Source organism: Panthera uncia (assembly GCF_023721935.1).
Source record: "Panthera uncia isolate 11264 chromosome B2 unlocalized genomic scaffold, Puncia_PCG_1.0 HiC_scaffold_25, whole genome shotgun sequence".
NCBI lineage: Eukaryota > Metazoa > Chordata > Mammalia > Carnivora > Felidae > Panthera > Panthera uncia.
The window spans coordinates 228,845-242,827 of record NW_026057581.1 but is presented as its reverse complement, the minus strand read 5'-3'; the positions used below and the strand labels follow the sequence as shown (position 1 = coordinate 242,827).

At 52.3% G+C, this 13,983-nt stretch overlaps 1 protein-coding gene across 1 annotated transcript in view; it reads right to left on the bottom strand.

Moving 5' to 3' along the window:
• The window catches only part of GABBR1 (gamma-aminobutyric acid type B receptor subunit 1), a 29,028-nt gene that overhangs the window by 2,029 nt on the left and 13,016 nt on the right, over positions 1 to 13,983 (bottom strand). Inside the window, exons 14-24 of the mRNA XM_049611316.1 lie at positions 7,198 to 7,440; positions 6,547 to 6,610; positions 5,112 to 5,189; positions 4,760 to 4,821; positions 3,446 to 3,597; positions 3,066 to 3,146; positions 1,897 to 1,981; positions 1,699 to 1,806; positions 1,290 to 1,383; positions 581 to 708; positions 22 to 150 (exon numbers count right to left, since the gene is read on the bottom strand). Coding sequence (XP_049467273.1) covers positions 22 to 150; positions 581 to 708; positions 1,290 to 1,383; positions 1,699 to 1,806; positions 1,897 to 1,981; positions 3,066 to 3,146; positions 3,446 to 3,597; positions 4,760 to 4,821; positions 5,112 to 5,189; positions 6,547 to 6,610; positions 7,198 to 7,440 — 1,224 coding nt within the window. The remainder of the gene's footprint in view (positions 1 to 21; positions 151 to 580; positions 709 to 1,289; positions 1,384 to 1,698; positions 1,807 to 1,896; positions 1,982 to 3,065; positions 3,147 to 3,445; positions 3,598 to 4,759; positions 4,822 to 5,111; positions 5,190 to 6,546; positions 6,611 to 7,197; positions 7,441 to 13,983) is intronic.

The following is a 13,983-nucleotide window of genomic DNA, read 5'->3' as shown; positions in this document are numbered from 1 at the left end:
GGGGGGGGGGGGGAGCCTGACCTTGGGCACGAACAGTACCACCAGAGTGATGTAGGAGGAGAACACTATGGCGAGGGACGCGAAGGCAAAGGCGGCGTCCTGCTGGCTGGACAAGATCATGGTGACGGGGGCGGTGATGAGGCACAGGACCTGTGGGCGAATGAGCTTGAGACCTCCGGGCTCTCCTCCCCCAGGACGGCCCATGAGGACACATGCTGGCACAGCTGCCCTGCCATAAGGGCCCAAACGTGAGGCCACCCTCTTGGGCTCTAGGTCAGCCCCTGCCTCTCCTGCTACCATTACACACATTCAGTCCCCAAGTGTCCCACACCTGGTGGCAAGCCGACCTGGCCAGGGAACCACACACAAGCCATCTAACCTTTCTGCTTCCTCGCCCGTGTAGTGGGGACAGTACCGTGTGCCTCATGGGCGGTCACAGGAAGGTTAATGAGACAGTGTCTGCAGCGTGCTTTACCAACTGTAAAGTGCTTGGCAAACCTGGGGCATTAAAAACTATTTAAGACTTGCACCTACTGACCCCAGGCAGCCCCTGGGGTCAGGGCCAGGTGCTGCGGCTCACCGCCACATTGTAGATGGCCATGCCCACGGCCCTGTGGTCGTTGATCTTCTCGGTGGACACGCTCTTAGTCTCATAGGCAAGAAAGATGCCCAGCAGCAGTAGCAGCCCCTTGTAACCATAGAAAATGCCTAGAACAGCAGGAATCGGTCACATGGGCAACAAGCCCTCCAAGCGTCCACCCCTGCGTCCACTCTCCGCCCACACCCCCCACCTACTGCAAACAGGGCTCCCCTCCCATCGGCCCCTCTGACCTAGCACAGCCATCTCTGTGCATCCCCCAATCTGACCACCTGACCACCTCCTCCTGGGACACAAGTGGATGGATGACTGCTGACAGCAGCTATCCACCAGCCCCGGGGCCACACAATGTCTCACCCCCTCACCCTCCAGGCTGAGGGTAAGTTTTACCCTTTGTGGTAAAACCACAAGACCAGAGCAATGTTCAGGAGGCCAAAAGGGGCCTGCCCCAGGCCCTCACAGCTCTGGTCTTCCTATAGGGAGCAGACCAGACGGAAGGGGTCAGGCCATCCCCCCTGGTCCCTCTGCCACACCCCTGCTTTAGCCCTCCGCTCCTCCTGGAAACAGTCCAACTCTCCCCCATCCCCAGAAAGGATCAGTGCAATGACACAGAGGACACTCTTCTTCCGAAGACCCATGTCCCCACCAGCCCGCTGTCCCTGCCCCACCCCCTCCCCCACAGCCCACACACCGAGCCACGTATTCATCTTCTTGGAGCTGCAGTGCTCCAGCTGGGGCAGGATGGACACATCAATGTCTTCCTTCGGCTCCTCCTTGGCAAAAGTCTAGTGGAGAAATTGGGCCACCAGAAAGATGGCAGTCACCCTCCCGCCCACCCCTGCCCCCCCTTTTCTAGGAGACCAGGCCCCGTGCTAGGCCCAGGGGTGTTTTCGTGAACCCCAGCTTTCCACATGCCTGGAAGGTCTACACATCCCTCCTGGCTCCCCACTACTCGCTTTCATCAAGGAACCTCGGGGCACCGGAGCACGATGCTGGACAGCGCTCTCCCACGAGTGGCTGCACGCCTCCAGACCGTACTCAGCCCAGACACCAGCGAGCCCCACTCGGCCCTGGCCTCAGTACCTCCTCCCAACCTGTACCTCAATGGTTCGATGCAGGGGGTCCACAATCTGCCAGATGGCGAGAGTGACCACATCCATGCCCACCAGCAAGCCCACCGTGGCATACAGCTTCCAGGGCTCCAGCGTCTGCACAAACAGAGCACAGGCCAGTCGCAAGAAGCCCTCTAGGCCCCGGGAGCCAAGGACCTGAGGGCCGAGGAACAGCAAGCAGCTCACCTTCCTCCACTCCTTCTTCTCCTCCTTCTTCGTGAAGACCGTATGCACCCACCAGATCTTAGTGAACATGGAGCCGTAGCCCAGACTGAACCCCAGACCCAGGAGCCAGAGGCGGGCCTGGCACAGGACGAGAGAGCAGGGCAGTGTGGGGCAGAGCCTCGTGAGGGAACAGGGGTACAGCCGGTGGGGATGGGGGTGTGGAGGGCCAGCAAGGGAGTCCCTGCCTTCAGCAACGTCCTCCCTTCCAGCAGGGTGACCGGCCACAGTCTCCTGGGGTTACTGGCCAATCGGGCGGGTTACAGCCCCAGACCCTCCACAACACAGCCCCACCCACCTCTGCAGGCCCATCTACGGGCCTTTGCTCCCCCTGCTCCAGCCACACTGACGTGCCCGCCTGAGATGCTGGCTCTTCTAACGCTGCAAACCACGTGAGTGACCACCTTTATCTCTCCAGCTGATTAAGCCCAGTGTCCTTTGATATTCAAATGCCACCCCTGCTGGGGTCCAGCCATGTCCTGAGCTGCTTCCTCTCTGCTTCCACAGCACTCTGTGCAGACACCCCTCCTATAGCCCCCTCTGTCTACCTCTCCCACTGCTTTCTGGTTTTACTGGGGACATACAGCCTCTGGCAGGGTGCACGTGCACAGCTGCAGGGTCGGGACGGGCACACAAGGAGGCGTGAGGAGGGCAGGGAAAGAAGGACTATTTCCCACCAGCATAACAGAACTACGGAAGCCAGCCTTTCCCCACAGCCCAGGACCTGCCATGCCCCGAATACCAAGAACGTCCTCCCTGCCCCCACTCCCTGCTGTTAGTTCAGGTCTCCGAACCACAACCAAGGCCACCCTGGGAACCCAGTTCCTTCTCTCAGCCCCACACAAGCTGCCATTGTTCAAGGGCTCTTTGCGCAGACCCTCCTTCACCCTCAACACCTCCCCTCTTGTCCATGAGGCCATGGCAACCTTGGAACCGACAAGAGAGCCACACAGTGAGAAGGTTTGGAGGACAGAAAGAAGGAATGGGGCCAGGCAGGGACCACAGGGGTGGCATTAGGGGGACAGGGACAGTCGAGGAATGGCAGGGGACCACGGCCTTCCGGGCCGGGCTCCTGGGCCGGGGGGGGGGGGGGGGGGGGGGGGGTTGGGGGGGGGGGAAAGAGTAGAATTAACCTCTTCTCCTGGGGGGTCAGCTCCTCAGTGCCGCCAGGGCCTGACCCAAGCTCGGCCACGGGCAAGGGTGCATGGTGCAGCCTGGGAGACAAGGCCGCATGGGCGGGGGCTGGCACAGAGCTGCGGGGAGCTCCCCAGCCCAGGACACCACCTGCACACACTGTGTCCCCTGGCCCCAGAGGCTCTTGGTGTCCAGACAGCTGCTTTGGGGCTGGGATGGGGGGTTTCCAGGCCAGTGGCCACTGGGAATGCATTAGAGTGAAAGCATCCACCGCCCAAGGCCTCCGGAGGGTCTTATCCTTGGTCCCTCGGGAGGGGAGGGCATGCCCGCTGTCTGGGAGGGGCAGACAGAACAAGGAAGTGTCAGGAAAGAGACTTACCGGACATGAGAGTTGTAGATGTTAAAAGACAGACAGACCACAGCCAGGACAATGCCCAGGCTGGACAGAACAGAGACGGAGATGAAGAGTTTCTGGGACATGAAGCGAAATGTCTTGATGACCAGGGTCTGGTCAGCCGGGGGGGGCCCCTCCTGCATGGCATGGGGGGTAAGAGGGGTCTGGTCAGCTGGGGGTCCCTCCTGCATGGAACTGCAGGGGTGGGGATCTGGTCAGCTGAGGACCCCTCCTGCATGAAACTGGGGGGGTTCTGGCCAGGTGGGTGGCCCCTTCTGCATGGCATGAAGGGTAAGAGGGGTCTGGTCCCTCCTGCATGGAACTAGGGGAGGGGTCTGGCCAGCTGAGGACCCCTCCTGCATGGCACTGGGGTGTTCTGGTCAGGTGGGGGGGGTCCCTCCTGCATGGAAATGGGGGGGCTGGCCAGGGGGGGGGGGCCCCCCCGGGAAGCGCCGGGGGGGGGGGGGCACGGGGGACAAGGAATGAAGATGGGGCAGGTGACACTGTCTCTAGTCGTGAGGACATGGGGACCCTCGCTGCCCTGGACCGGGGCCCCTCCAGTGCCCACTCCCTGCCGCAGGGGGTCAGGAAGCAGTCAGAAGTGAGGGGTGGAGCTACAGACCCAGATGTATCACCAAAGCCCTAGTCTGTTTCTGTCATTGTCTGTTCCGTGTGTTTTTCTGTCTGTTTTGCAGCAAAGGAAAGTGGGTGGGAAAGAAGGGTTGACAGAGATAAACCTCACGAGGTCTCTTATGACTCAAATCAAAAGCTGCAAAAGACAGCTGTAGAATCATAAATCCAGAAACTTCAAAGTATCCAGGCTGGTCTCCTCACCTTAGGAAAACACTGATCTGTGATTTTTACCCCTCGTAGGGTGATATACCCAAAGGTGTTTTCTGGTTATTAATAGGGGAAGCTCAAATGTGTCATCGAGTTCACAGGGGAAAAAACGAAAAAAAGAAAAAAACCAATTTCAATTTGTTTCGCTTTAAAAAGAAAAGTGTAATTTAGGCCGTGCAGCATTTATAGCAGCACAGAACACTGTCCTAAATTCAAATTATGAAGAAATGTCAGCTCACCAGCAGTGCTGGGAATCTCTAGATCCCAGCTGGGTAGGGCAGCTGTCCCCACCTCGGTCCCTCCTTTTGTCCACCTTGAGTGTCTTTCCTATTTCTGATCATTTAGCCCACAAAGCACACAAAGAGTAATTGTTTCCTTTTTCCCTTTAAAAAGCACATGTCATTGGAAGAGAATTACATGAGGTTTCAAAGCCTCTCCTATAGTTTAAGTTTTCCTGACAGAGATGAAGAGGCCATTGTCGGCCTCAAGTAGCTGGTTCAGAGACAGCAAGGCACCAGAAGCTGGTAAACCCAGACGGGGTTTCCTGGCTGCCCCCTGTGCACCCCCACCCCTAACCCTCATACCTGAGCAATGTCCTATCCATACCAGTGCATTGCTACCAACCACCTGCCCCTCCCCAAATACACAGCTCCCCTAGCCGTGTCCGAACCTGGGCCCCCGCCCCCATACCATGTACCCCACATTCTAGCCTCAGGCACCTGCCACCCCCTTCACCCCTGTTCACATGCACAAGGCTCTCCCTCAACTGCTCAGAGGCACTGAAGGAAAACATCAGCAGGGCCCTGCTTACCAATCCACTTGTCCGTTTTGGACCAGGAAAGGTCATCCTTGGTGCTGTCATAGTAGCCAATCTTCTTGTAGCTTCCACCTGGATGGGGACAAGGCAGGGGGGTGGGGTGGGGGTTGAGGGCCCAGCCCGGGCACCAGCTTCCCAGGGTTCTACTTCACCCTGAGCCCCTCAAGGGCACCTGGGAGGACCCGGGGGCTGCCTGCACCAGCAATCTGACCGAAAGCAGTACAGGATGGGCCCCAACACAACATACATACAGAAGAACACCTTCTACGTCTAAATGGTCCGCCACCGTGCAGCAGCCTCACACCTCTCACTGCGGATGTCTCGCACGTCGATTCTGGCTTCTAAAGCTTTCAACATCCCTACTCATTCTCCCTCTCATGACAGACAGAATCACAGGATCTATTTTCCCAGTGGCTTTCATTTTAATTTTAGACATTTCTCTTCTGTTGGCTTGGGTTCTAATTCCTTGGAAAGTTGCATCTGCCTCTTTAAAGACCCACAAGACAAGACGGAATGCAGCATGCAGCTCCTAAGATTCCTGCTCCACATCTGGTTATGAACAGCTTCCTTCAGAAGCCAGCGCACCGCCCTCCAGCAGGGGTGGGAGGAGGGGGGAGGAAAGGGGGAGGAGGATGGGGGAGGGGAGGGAAAGTGGGGGAGGGGAGGAGGGTGGGGGATGGGAGGTAGAGGGGGGAGGTGGTTCGAAGGAGGAGGATGGGAGGTGGGGGGAGGGGAAGAGGGGGATGGAGGGTGTTTGGGGGGGATGGGGTGGGGAAAGGCGGGTTTTGGGGGGATGGGGTGGGACGTGGGGAGGAGGAGGGGGGTGAGGATAGGGTGTGGAGGAGGAAAGGGGGGTGGGAGATGGGAGGAGGGGGATGGGGGGCAGGAGAGAAAGAAACTTCCCTCCGAAGGCCACACAATGGCTCTCTTGCAGGGGCTCTAGGAAGCTGGTTGGGGTGTGAACAGTTCAGCTCACAGAAACCTGGCAAATACACACATACATGTGGTAAATTATAAGAAAATGCAATCTAGAAAAACCAAACTATGACCACCACACAAAAATTAGGATGCTTGTTTATATAGCAGGGAAATTCAATAGGTTGGTTCCTTTACAAATGGTCTCTGCCAGATGTGGCTTTCCTTGAGTTGTGGGTAAGTGACCAACAAGGCATTAGCCCCTCGTTGGCAAGCCACCCAAGAGAAATTCCTGAAATTAAATGGGAAGCCACTGGGGAAAGACGGGCTTTCACTTTGCCTGCCCCTCTCCAACTCCTGAAAACCCACTGTCCCTCAGCTTTTCACTGCTCTCATACTATAAGAGCTTGACAGGCAGTTAGAGGAGAGCAGCCAGCGGTGGGAGGCCCCTAGGTCATTGAGTCTTACCCCAGGCAGTGACCCCAAACAGCTGGCCCCTGCCCCCTGCGCTCACCCTGCAGCTGCTCGATGAGAGTCCAGGCCATCCGGGAGCCACTGGCATCGAAGACCACATGGCCCTGAGGGAGGGAAACAGGCGGAGGCAGACAGAGGTGATAAAAGCAAGAGCGAAAAGAGACTCAGGGACTCTCTGGATCCTTATGCTTTGATGTAACTGAGCCTCTGAATGAAGTCTATTTCTGGCATTTGCCTGCATATAGGACGTACCCCAGATGCCCATACCCTAGATTTCAGACACATTATTCTGTTGAAAAGAAGCTTCACCCATGGGATTTGAGTGAGAAAGAACCCCAGGTAGAGCACCGGAGACCCGGCCCCTGGCTGTGTGACCTGGGTAGTCACGAAATCCTCTGGACACTAATTTCCCCACTCTGAAAGGAACAGGAGACAACCTATCTGACTATTTCCTCCTCTAACGTTCTACGATTCTCATCTATTAATTCCTACACTGGAAAGAAATGAGGGAGAGGTGGAAAGAAAAGGAATACACCACTTTTCCTTCTAGTCCCTTATGGGTTCTTCTGGTTTGGGGGTCCCTACCCCCCAACCCAAGACCCATTATTGCAGAGACTGACGTGCACATCCAGGAGGAGGACGCTGTGTCTGTGGGAGGATGGAGAGTGTGAAGGAGGTCACTGTAACTCACAGAGACGCCCTCGAAGGACGAGGAGTTCATCGCCCGGTAGATTTGGTCAGTAATGGTCTGGTTGTTATAGTTGAAGTCCTCCAGGCGCACCCCCGAACGGCCACCCCCTCCGGACGTCTTGTTCAGAGCCAGCGCCAAGGCCCAGATGGCGTCGTAGGCCAGCGGCGCCTCCTGGAACCCACCGGTCTCCTCGGGGTGTCTCTTGAGTCGCTTGGTCAGCTTCTCCACAAACTCCTGGGATGTCTGCGGAGGGAGGGAGGGGAGAAAGGGTTGGCGCAGGAGGGGGTGGGGGCACGGCTTCTGATTCTGGCTCCAGAACTTCTGCTGAACGGATGGTTTGTGCTCATGACAGATTGAGCGCATGGACCTTCAAAATCTAACCATGCCCCTGTATCTCTTAGATCAGCCGGTGAGCTGGGTCCAGGGGCTCAGCATGCCCGGCCACTAGCTCAGAATGGGAACAGAACGTCTAAGGAACAGTCACTCTGCAGAACGAATGGCAAGAGAAAGGAGACGTGGACGACCTTCTCTCGCGCTCAGACCCAGCACGTGACAGCTCCTCCAGCTCGGAAACACCCTAGATGAGGTTCCTGCAGAGCCCTCCTCACTGGACTCACCAGGCAGGAAGGGGACTCTTCAGTGTGCTACCTGCCTTACCGTCCTCACGGGCCTTCAGCTCACAGCCCCCTGAAGGGTGTTCGAGAGACTGAGAGCCCAGAAGCAACCTTCATGTGTTTGAGGTCCAATACTCAGCCCCTACCCACACCCTCCCCACCCTCAACCTCTTTCCTCCAGAAGCTAAAGAGAATGAGATAGCTCCTGTAACTGTCAGGAGATGAATAAAGAGCCCTAAGTTTCTGTACCTGGCAATGACCTCATTTGGCTAAATAACCATAGGTCAGTTGCTCAAGATTTTGGAAATGTCTACCACGTAATGGAGAAAAATCACATCTGTCCTCTGTTACCTCCCAGAGGCCACACAAGGAAATACCCAGAGGCTACCTCTTGGCAAAGCACAAGTAATACACAGGGCACCTCAGAACTCTGTTAGATCTGGAATGTACTAACATCCTCAGACTCTAAGGAAGAAATGAATGATGAAATATAAATAAAAATCTGTTTCCCATGCCCTGCCCGCTTTTCTTTCTATTCAACTTTCTGAAGATACAGGAGTGGGAGGTGCAAGGGGCAGGCAGTGTGTTACAGGGGAAACTGCCTCTAAAAACAGGCCAGGACCAAGTTTCATCCGTCTGCACACCCTCAGCACCCAGCCCTGTGCCCAGCACACCATGGACAAGCAGTAAATGTATCCTGGATTAGGGCAGCAAAAAATACCCCACATGTAATTCTAATGGGAGATACATGTCATTGTACATTTGCCCAAACCCACAGAATATACACCCCCAAAAGCAAGCCCTTGTGTAAACTATGGGCTTTGGGCGATAATGTATCAATGTTGATACATCAACTATAGGCACTCTGGTGGGAATGTTGATAATGGGGGAAGATGTGCACATATGGATTCAGGAAGTATATTCTTCTCAATTCTGCTGTGAACTTGAATTACTCTAAAAAAAATAAAGTATTTTTAAAAATGTCCATTGGCACTTTTCCAAAGAAGACATCCAGATGGCCAACAGACACATGAAAAGATACTCAACATCACTCATCATCAGGGAAATACAAATCAAAACACAATGAGGTACCACCTCACACCTGTCAGAATGGCTAACATTAACAACTCAGGCAACAACAGATGTTGGCGAGGGTGTAGAGAAAGGGGAACCCTCTTGCACCGCTGGTGGGAATGCAAACTGGTGCAGCCACTCTGGAAAACAGTGTGGACATTTCTCAAAAAATGAAAAATAGAACTGCCCTATGACCCAGCAATTGCACTACTAGGTATTTATCCAAGGGATACAGGTATGCTGTTTTGAAGGGACACATGCACCCCAATGTTTATAGCAGCCCTATTGACAATAGCCAAAGTATGGGAAGAGCCCAAATGTTCATCAATGGATGAATGGATAAAGAAGATGTGGTATATATATAATGGAATATCACTCAGCCATCCAAAAGAAGAAATCTTGCCATTTGCATAATGTGGATGGAGCTAGAGAGTATTATGATAAATGAACTAAGTCTGAGAAAGGCAAATATCATATGATTTCACTCAGATGTGGGATATAAGAAACAAAACAGATAAATGTATGGTGGGGGGAACAAGAGGAGAGAGGGAAACAAACCACAAGAGACTCTTAATGACAGAGAACAAACTGAGGTTGATGGAGGGAGGGTTAGGGGGATGGGCATTAAGGAGGGCACTTGTTGGGATGAGCACCAGGTGTTGTATGTAAGTGATGAATCACAGAGTTCTCCCGAAACCAATATTTCACTGTATGTTAACTAACTAGAATGTAAGTACAATTTTGGAAGAAAACAAAATAATAAAAACAACTTGAAAAAATAAAAAATAAAACTAAAAATGTCCACTGGTGGGGGCCCTGGGTGGCTCAGTCGGTTAAGCATCCGACTCTGGTTTCAGCTCAGGTCATGATCTCAGGGTTTGTGAGTTTGAACCCCACGTCGGGATTCTCTCTCCCTCCCTCCCTCCCTCTCTCTGCCCCTCCCCTGCTCACACCCTCTCTCTTGTCTGTCAAAATAAATAAATAAGTAAACTTTAAAAAAAATGTCCATTGGATAGATCTCAATTCCAACTGACCCATCTACCTGCTGTGTAACCTCAAATGACTTGTTAAACCCCACTAGTTGGTTATTCAACTTTTAAGTGGTCTTCAAGCTCAGTGAAGAGCCCAACATGGGACTTGACCTCATGATCAAGACCTGAGCTGAGATCAAGAGTTAAACACTTAACCCACTGAGCCACACAGGCGCCCCCTGGTTATTCAACGTTAAAATGGGCATAATACTATCTCGAAGGGTTATTATATAAAATAACAATACATATAAAATACAGGGTATAAAGTAAGTTGCAGTTTCTCTTTGTGAATCTCCTTGTCTCTTAATCTCACTGTTGTCACTGATACTCAGATCTATAATCAGGCTCAGCATTTCAGGACCTGTATCCCCAACTGTCTCTGAGGCATTTGTAACTATACGATCAGTAATCCAAAATTAAAAATATCTAAGACTAAGCTCAATTTTTCTTCACTCCCAACACTTCCCAATACATGAGACTGAAGCTTTAGAATCACCTTGGGCTCTTTCAAATCATGAAGTCCTCTCAATTCTTCTATTGAAATGTTTCATTAATAACCATCAGCCCCTATGGGGCACCTGGGTGGCTCAGTCAGTTAAGCGGCCGACTTCGGCTCAGGTCATGATTTCACGGTCCGTGAGTTCAAGGCCCATGTCGGGCTCTGTGCTGACAGCTCAGAGCCTGGAGCCCGTTTCAGATTCTGTGTCTCCCTCTCTCTCTGCCCCTCCCCTGTTCATGTTCTGTCTCTCTCTGTCTCAAAAATAAATTTAAAAACGTTAAAAAAAAAATTAAAAAGGGGCGCCTGGGTGGCTCAGTCGGTTAAGCAGCCGACTTCGGCTCAGGTCATGATCTCACAGTCCGTGAGTTCGAGCCCCGCGTCGGGCTCTGTGCTGACAGCTCAGAGCCGGGAGCCTGTTTCGGATTCTGTGTCCCCCTCTCTCTGACCCTCCCCCATTCATGCTCTGTCTCTCTCTGTCTCAAAGATAAATAAACGTTAAAAAAAAAATTAAAAAAAAAAATAACCATCAGTCCCTACACTGAAAAATGTTAATAATAATAGCTAACATTTCTATCTCCTTACAATGTACTAGGTATTTTCTAACATATTTATAAGGTATTTGTAAGGTGTATATATAAATTTATTTAATCCTCAAATAATCTAATGAGGTTTATTGCCCATTTTAGAGATAAAGAAACAGTCACAGAAAAGTTAAACTTGCCAGAAGTTATACCGCACAGCAGGGCTGGGATTCAAGGCCAGGCAGGCTGGCATCAAAGTCCTTACTCTTGGGGTGACTGGGTAGTTCAGTCAGTTAAGAGTCCAACTTTGGCTCAGGTCAAGATCTCACGGTTTGTGGGTTCGAGCCTCGCGTCGGTCTCTGTGCTGTCAGCTCAGAGCCTGGCGCCTGCTTTGGATTCTGTGTCTCCCTGTCTCTGCTCCTCCTCCACTCTCTCTTTCTCTCTCTATCTTTCAAAATAAATAAATAAAAACTTAAACAAAAAACAAATGTGATGGAGGGGCACCTGGGTGGCGCAGTCGGTTGAGTGTCCGACTTTGGCTCAGGTCACGATCTCACAGTTTGTGAGTTCGAGCCCTGCATCGTTCTCTGTGCTGACAGCTCAGAGCCTGGAGCCTGCTTCAGACTCTGTGTCTCCCTCTCTCTCTGCCCCTTCCCCTGCTCACACTCTGTCTCTGTCTCTCTCTCAAAACTAAACATTAAAAAAATTTTTTTTAAAGTAGGGAAAAGCTGGTAACAAACCTGGAAACAATCTCAGTGTTCATCAGTGGGGAGTGTCCAGACCCACCATGATACATTATACAATGTTAGTTTAAAAGAGATAATTTAGGGGCGCCTGGATGGCTCAGTTGGTTAAGCGTCCGACTTTGGCTCATGTCATGATCTCACGGTTCGTGAGTTCGAGCCCTGCATCGGTCTCTGTGCTGACGCTTGGAGCCTGGAGCCTGATTTGGATTCTGTGTCTCCTTCTCTCTCTGCCCCTCCCCACCTCCCCATCTTGCTCTCTATCTCCCTCTATCAAAAATAAATAAACATTAAAAAATAAAATCTTAAAAAAACACAAAGAAACAAAGTCCATAGTCCTCCTAACCACCTTGCATCACGTCTGCATGTGGACATGCCCCCTCCGAGAGCACCTGCCCAGCAGACAGCTGCTAAGCTGAGACTTTCTGAGTCATCCTCAGCCTCAAAGTCTATCCAATCTCCAGTTCAAGGTAAACACTGGATCAGGAAAATACCCAGATGGAAAGGGATTCATCTGCTAGGAATGGGGTCCCCCCTGAACACATCTTCACAATTTCTGCTGGCTCCAGGTCACTTGACAAACACACTTGACTACAGGGGGCATCCCCCCCCCCCCGACTAAAGTTACCAAAAAAAATGTTTCCCCTTGGGTCAACAGAGATATAGTTGCAAATGTTCAAGTAGAAACATTACTAGGCAGCTCAAGGAGAGGCAAACAGCAAAACTTCTACAACCCGTAGAAATTAATAATCAAGTATAACTTTATGACCCTAATTTGCACCAGCCCTTCTGTTACAGCCCTTTCCAGCACCTGTCACTGACCTAAAGGGTGTGTCCTGGGGCAGCTTTTGATTTTGTATTGTACCAAGATCTGATGAGACCTCTACCCCAAGAGACAGAATCTTATCCCCAGGTACAGCCACCTCCCCACTGCCCCTCTAGCCCCAGAACTGCAATATTTCCCCAAAACTACTCCAACCTACTGTCCTAAAGTATGTTTCTCAACATATGCAGAAAAAGGATTCAATAAAAAGGATATCCATTCACAATAAAATCCCTTGGCATTAAGAAAAATAAAAATAAAAATAAAAATAAATAAACCAGGGTTTCGCAATCTCTGCACTGTTGACATTTGGATCAGGATAATTCTTTGCTGTGGGGACTGATCTGTGCCTCATCGGATGTTTAGAAGCATCCCTGGCTTACCCATCAGAAGCCAGTCGTGACAACCAAACTTATCCCTAGATATTGCAACCTTTGGAAAACTACTGCTCTAGCCAACAGTCCTCAAGATGTGGTCTCCAACCAACAGCACCAACATCTCCAGGGCACTGGTTAGAGATGTAGGTTCCCAGGTCCACCTCAGACCTGCTGAATCTGAACTTCCAAAGGAAGAGCCCAGTAATGTGTGTCCTAATAACCCTACAGGAAGGTGAAGCTTGAGAGTCAGTGCCCTTAAGTGACAGCCATCCTTACGGGCCAGAGGCAGCTCTGCTTTTCTCAGTCAGCATGGCTCTAGCCCCTGGGTCCAGCCTGTGCTTCTGGTCCACTCTCCTGGTCCCTGCTTGATTCATCCACCATCTCTTCCCATCAGTGGTTCAGGCTGCTTCTACCCCTGGAAAATCTCGGCTGGTCCACTTGGTGTTTCAAGCTATGAAGCAGACCTCCAGACCTCACCAGAACAACGGCTATGGCCTCAAAGGCAGGCACTACCTCTCTCTAGAGACCAAGAGCCAGAAAGACACCCTCTCGCTCATTGAGTTCCAGAGCCCAGATGTCCCTATTCTCTGCCAGGGACTCCACTGTTGCCTGCTGTGGGGCAGAAGCTGGGACGGGCAGGGCCTGGGCTCTAGGCACCAGCTCCAGTACTCCCCAGGTTCTCTCCAGGTTCCCCAGGATGGCTCACTGCTCAGGTGCTCTGCTGGAAAGTGATCCCTGGGAATTTCCCCGGACAGAGTCCACAACTGGAGTCCACACAACACAACCCTCTGCTAGAACAGACTGACTGGACCTTCTTCCTCCCCTGCTCCAAAACTGTCACCAGCTCAGGTGTTAGCCAATAAAGGCACAGAGTCTTTAGTCAGCATTCATGGTTTTCCATGGAGGGTGATGGCGCAGAGGGCCTGGGGTCAGAATCCAACAGGGGCCAACTCTGGCCTCACGACTCAGCAGGGACAGGGCCGGAGGGTGATGGGGCAGAGGGGTCTGGGGTCAGACTCCAACGGGGGCCAACTCTGGCCTCACGACTCAGCAGGGACAGGGCCAGAGGGTGATGGGGCAGAGGGGTCTGGGGTCAGACTCCAA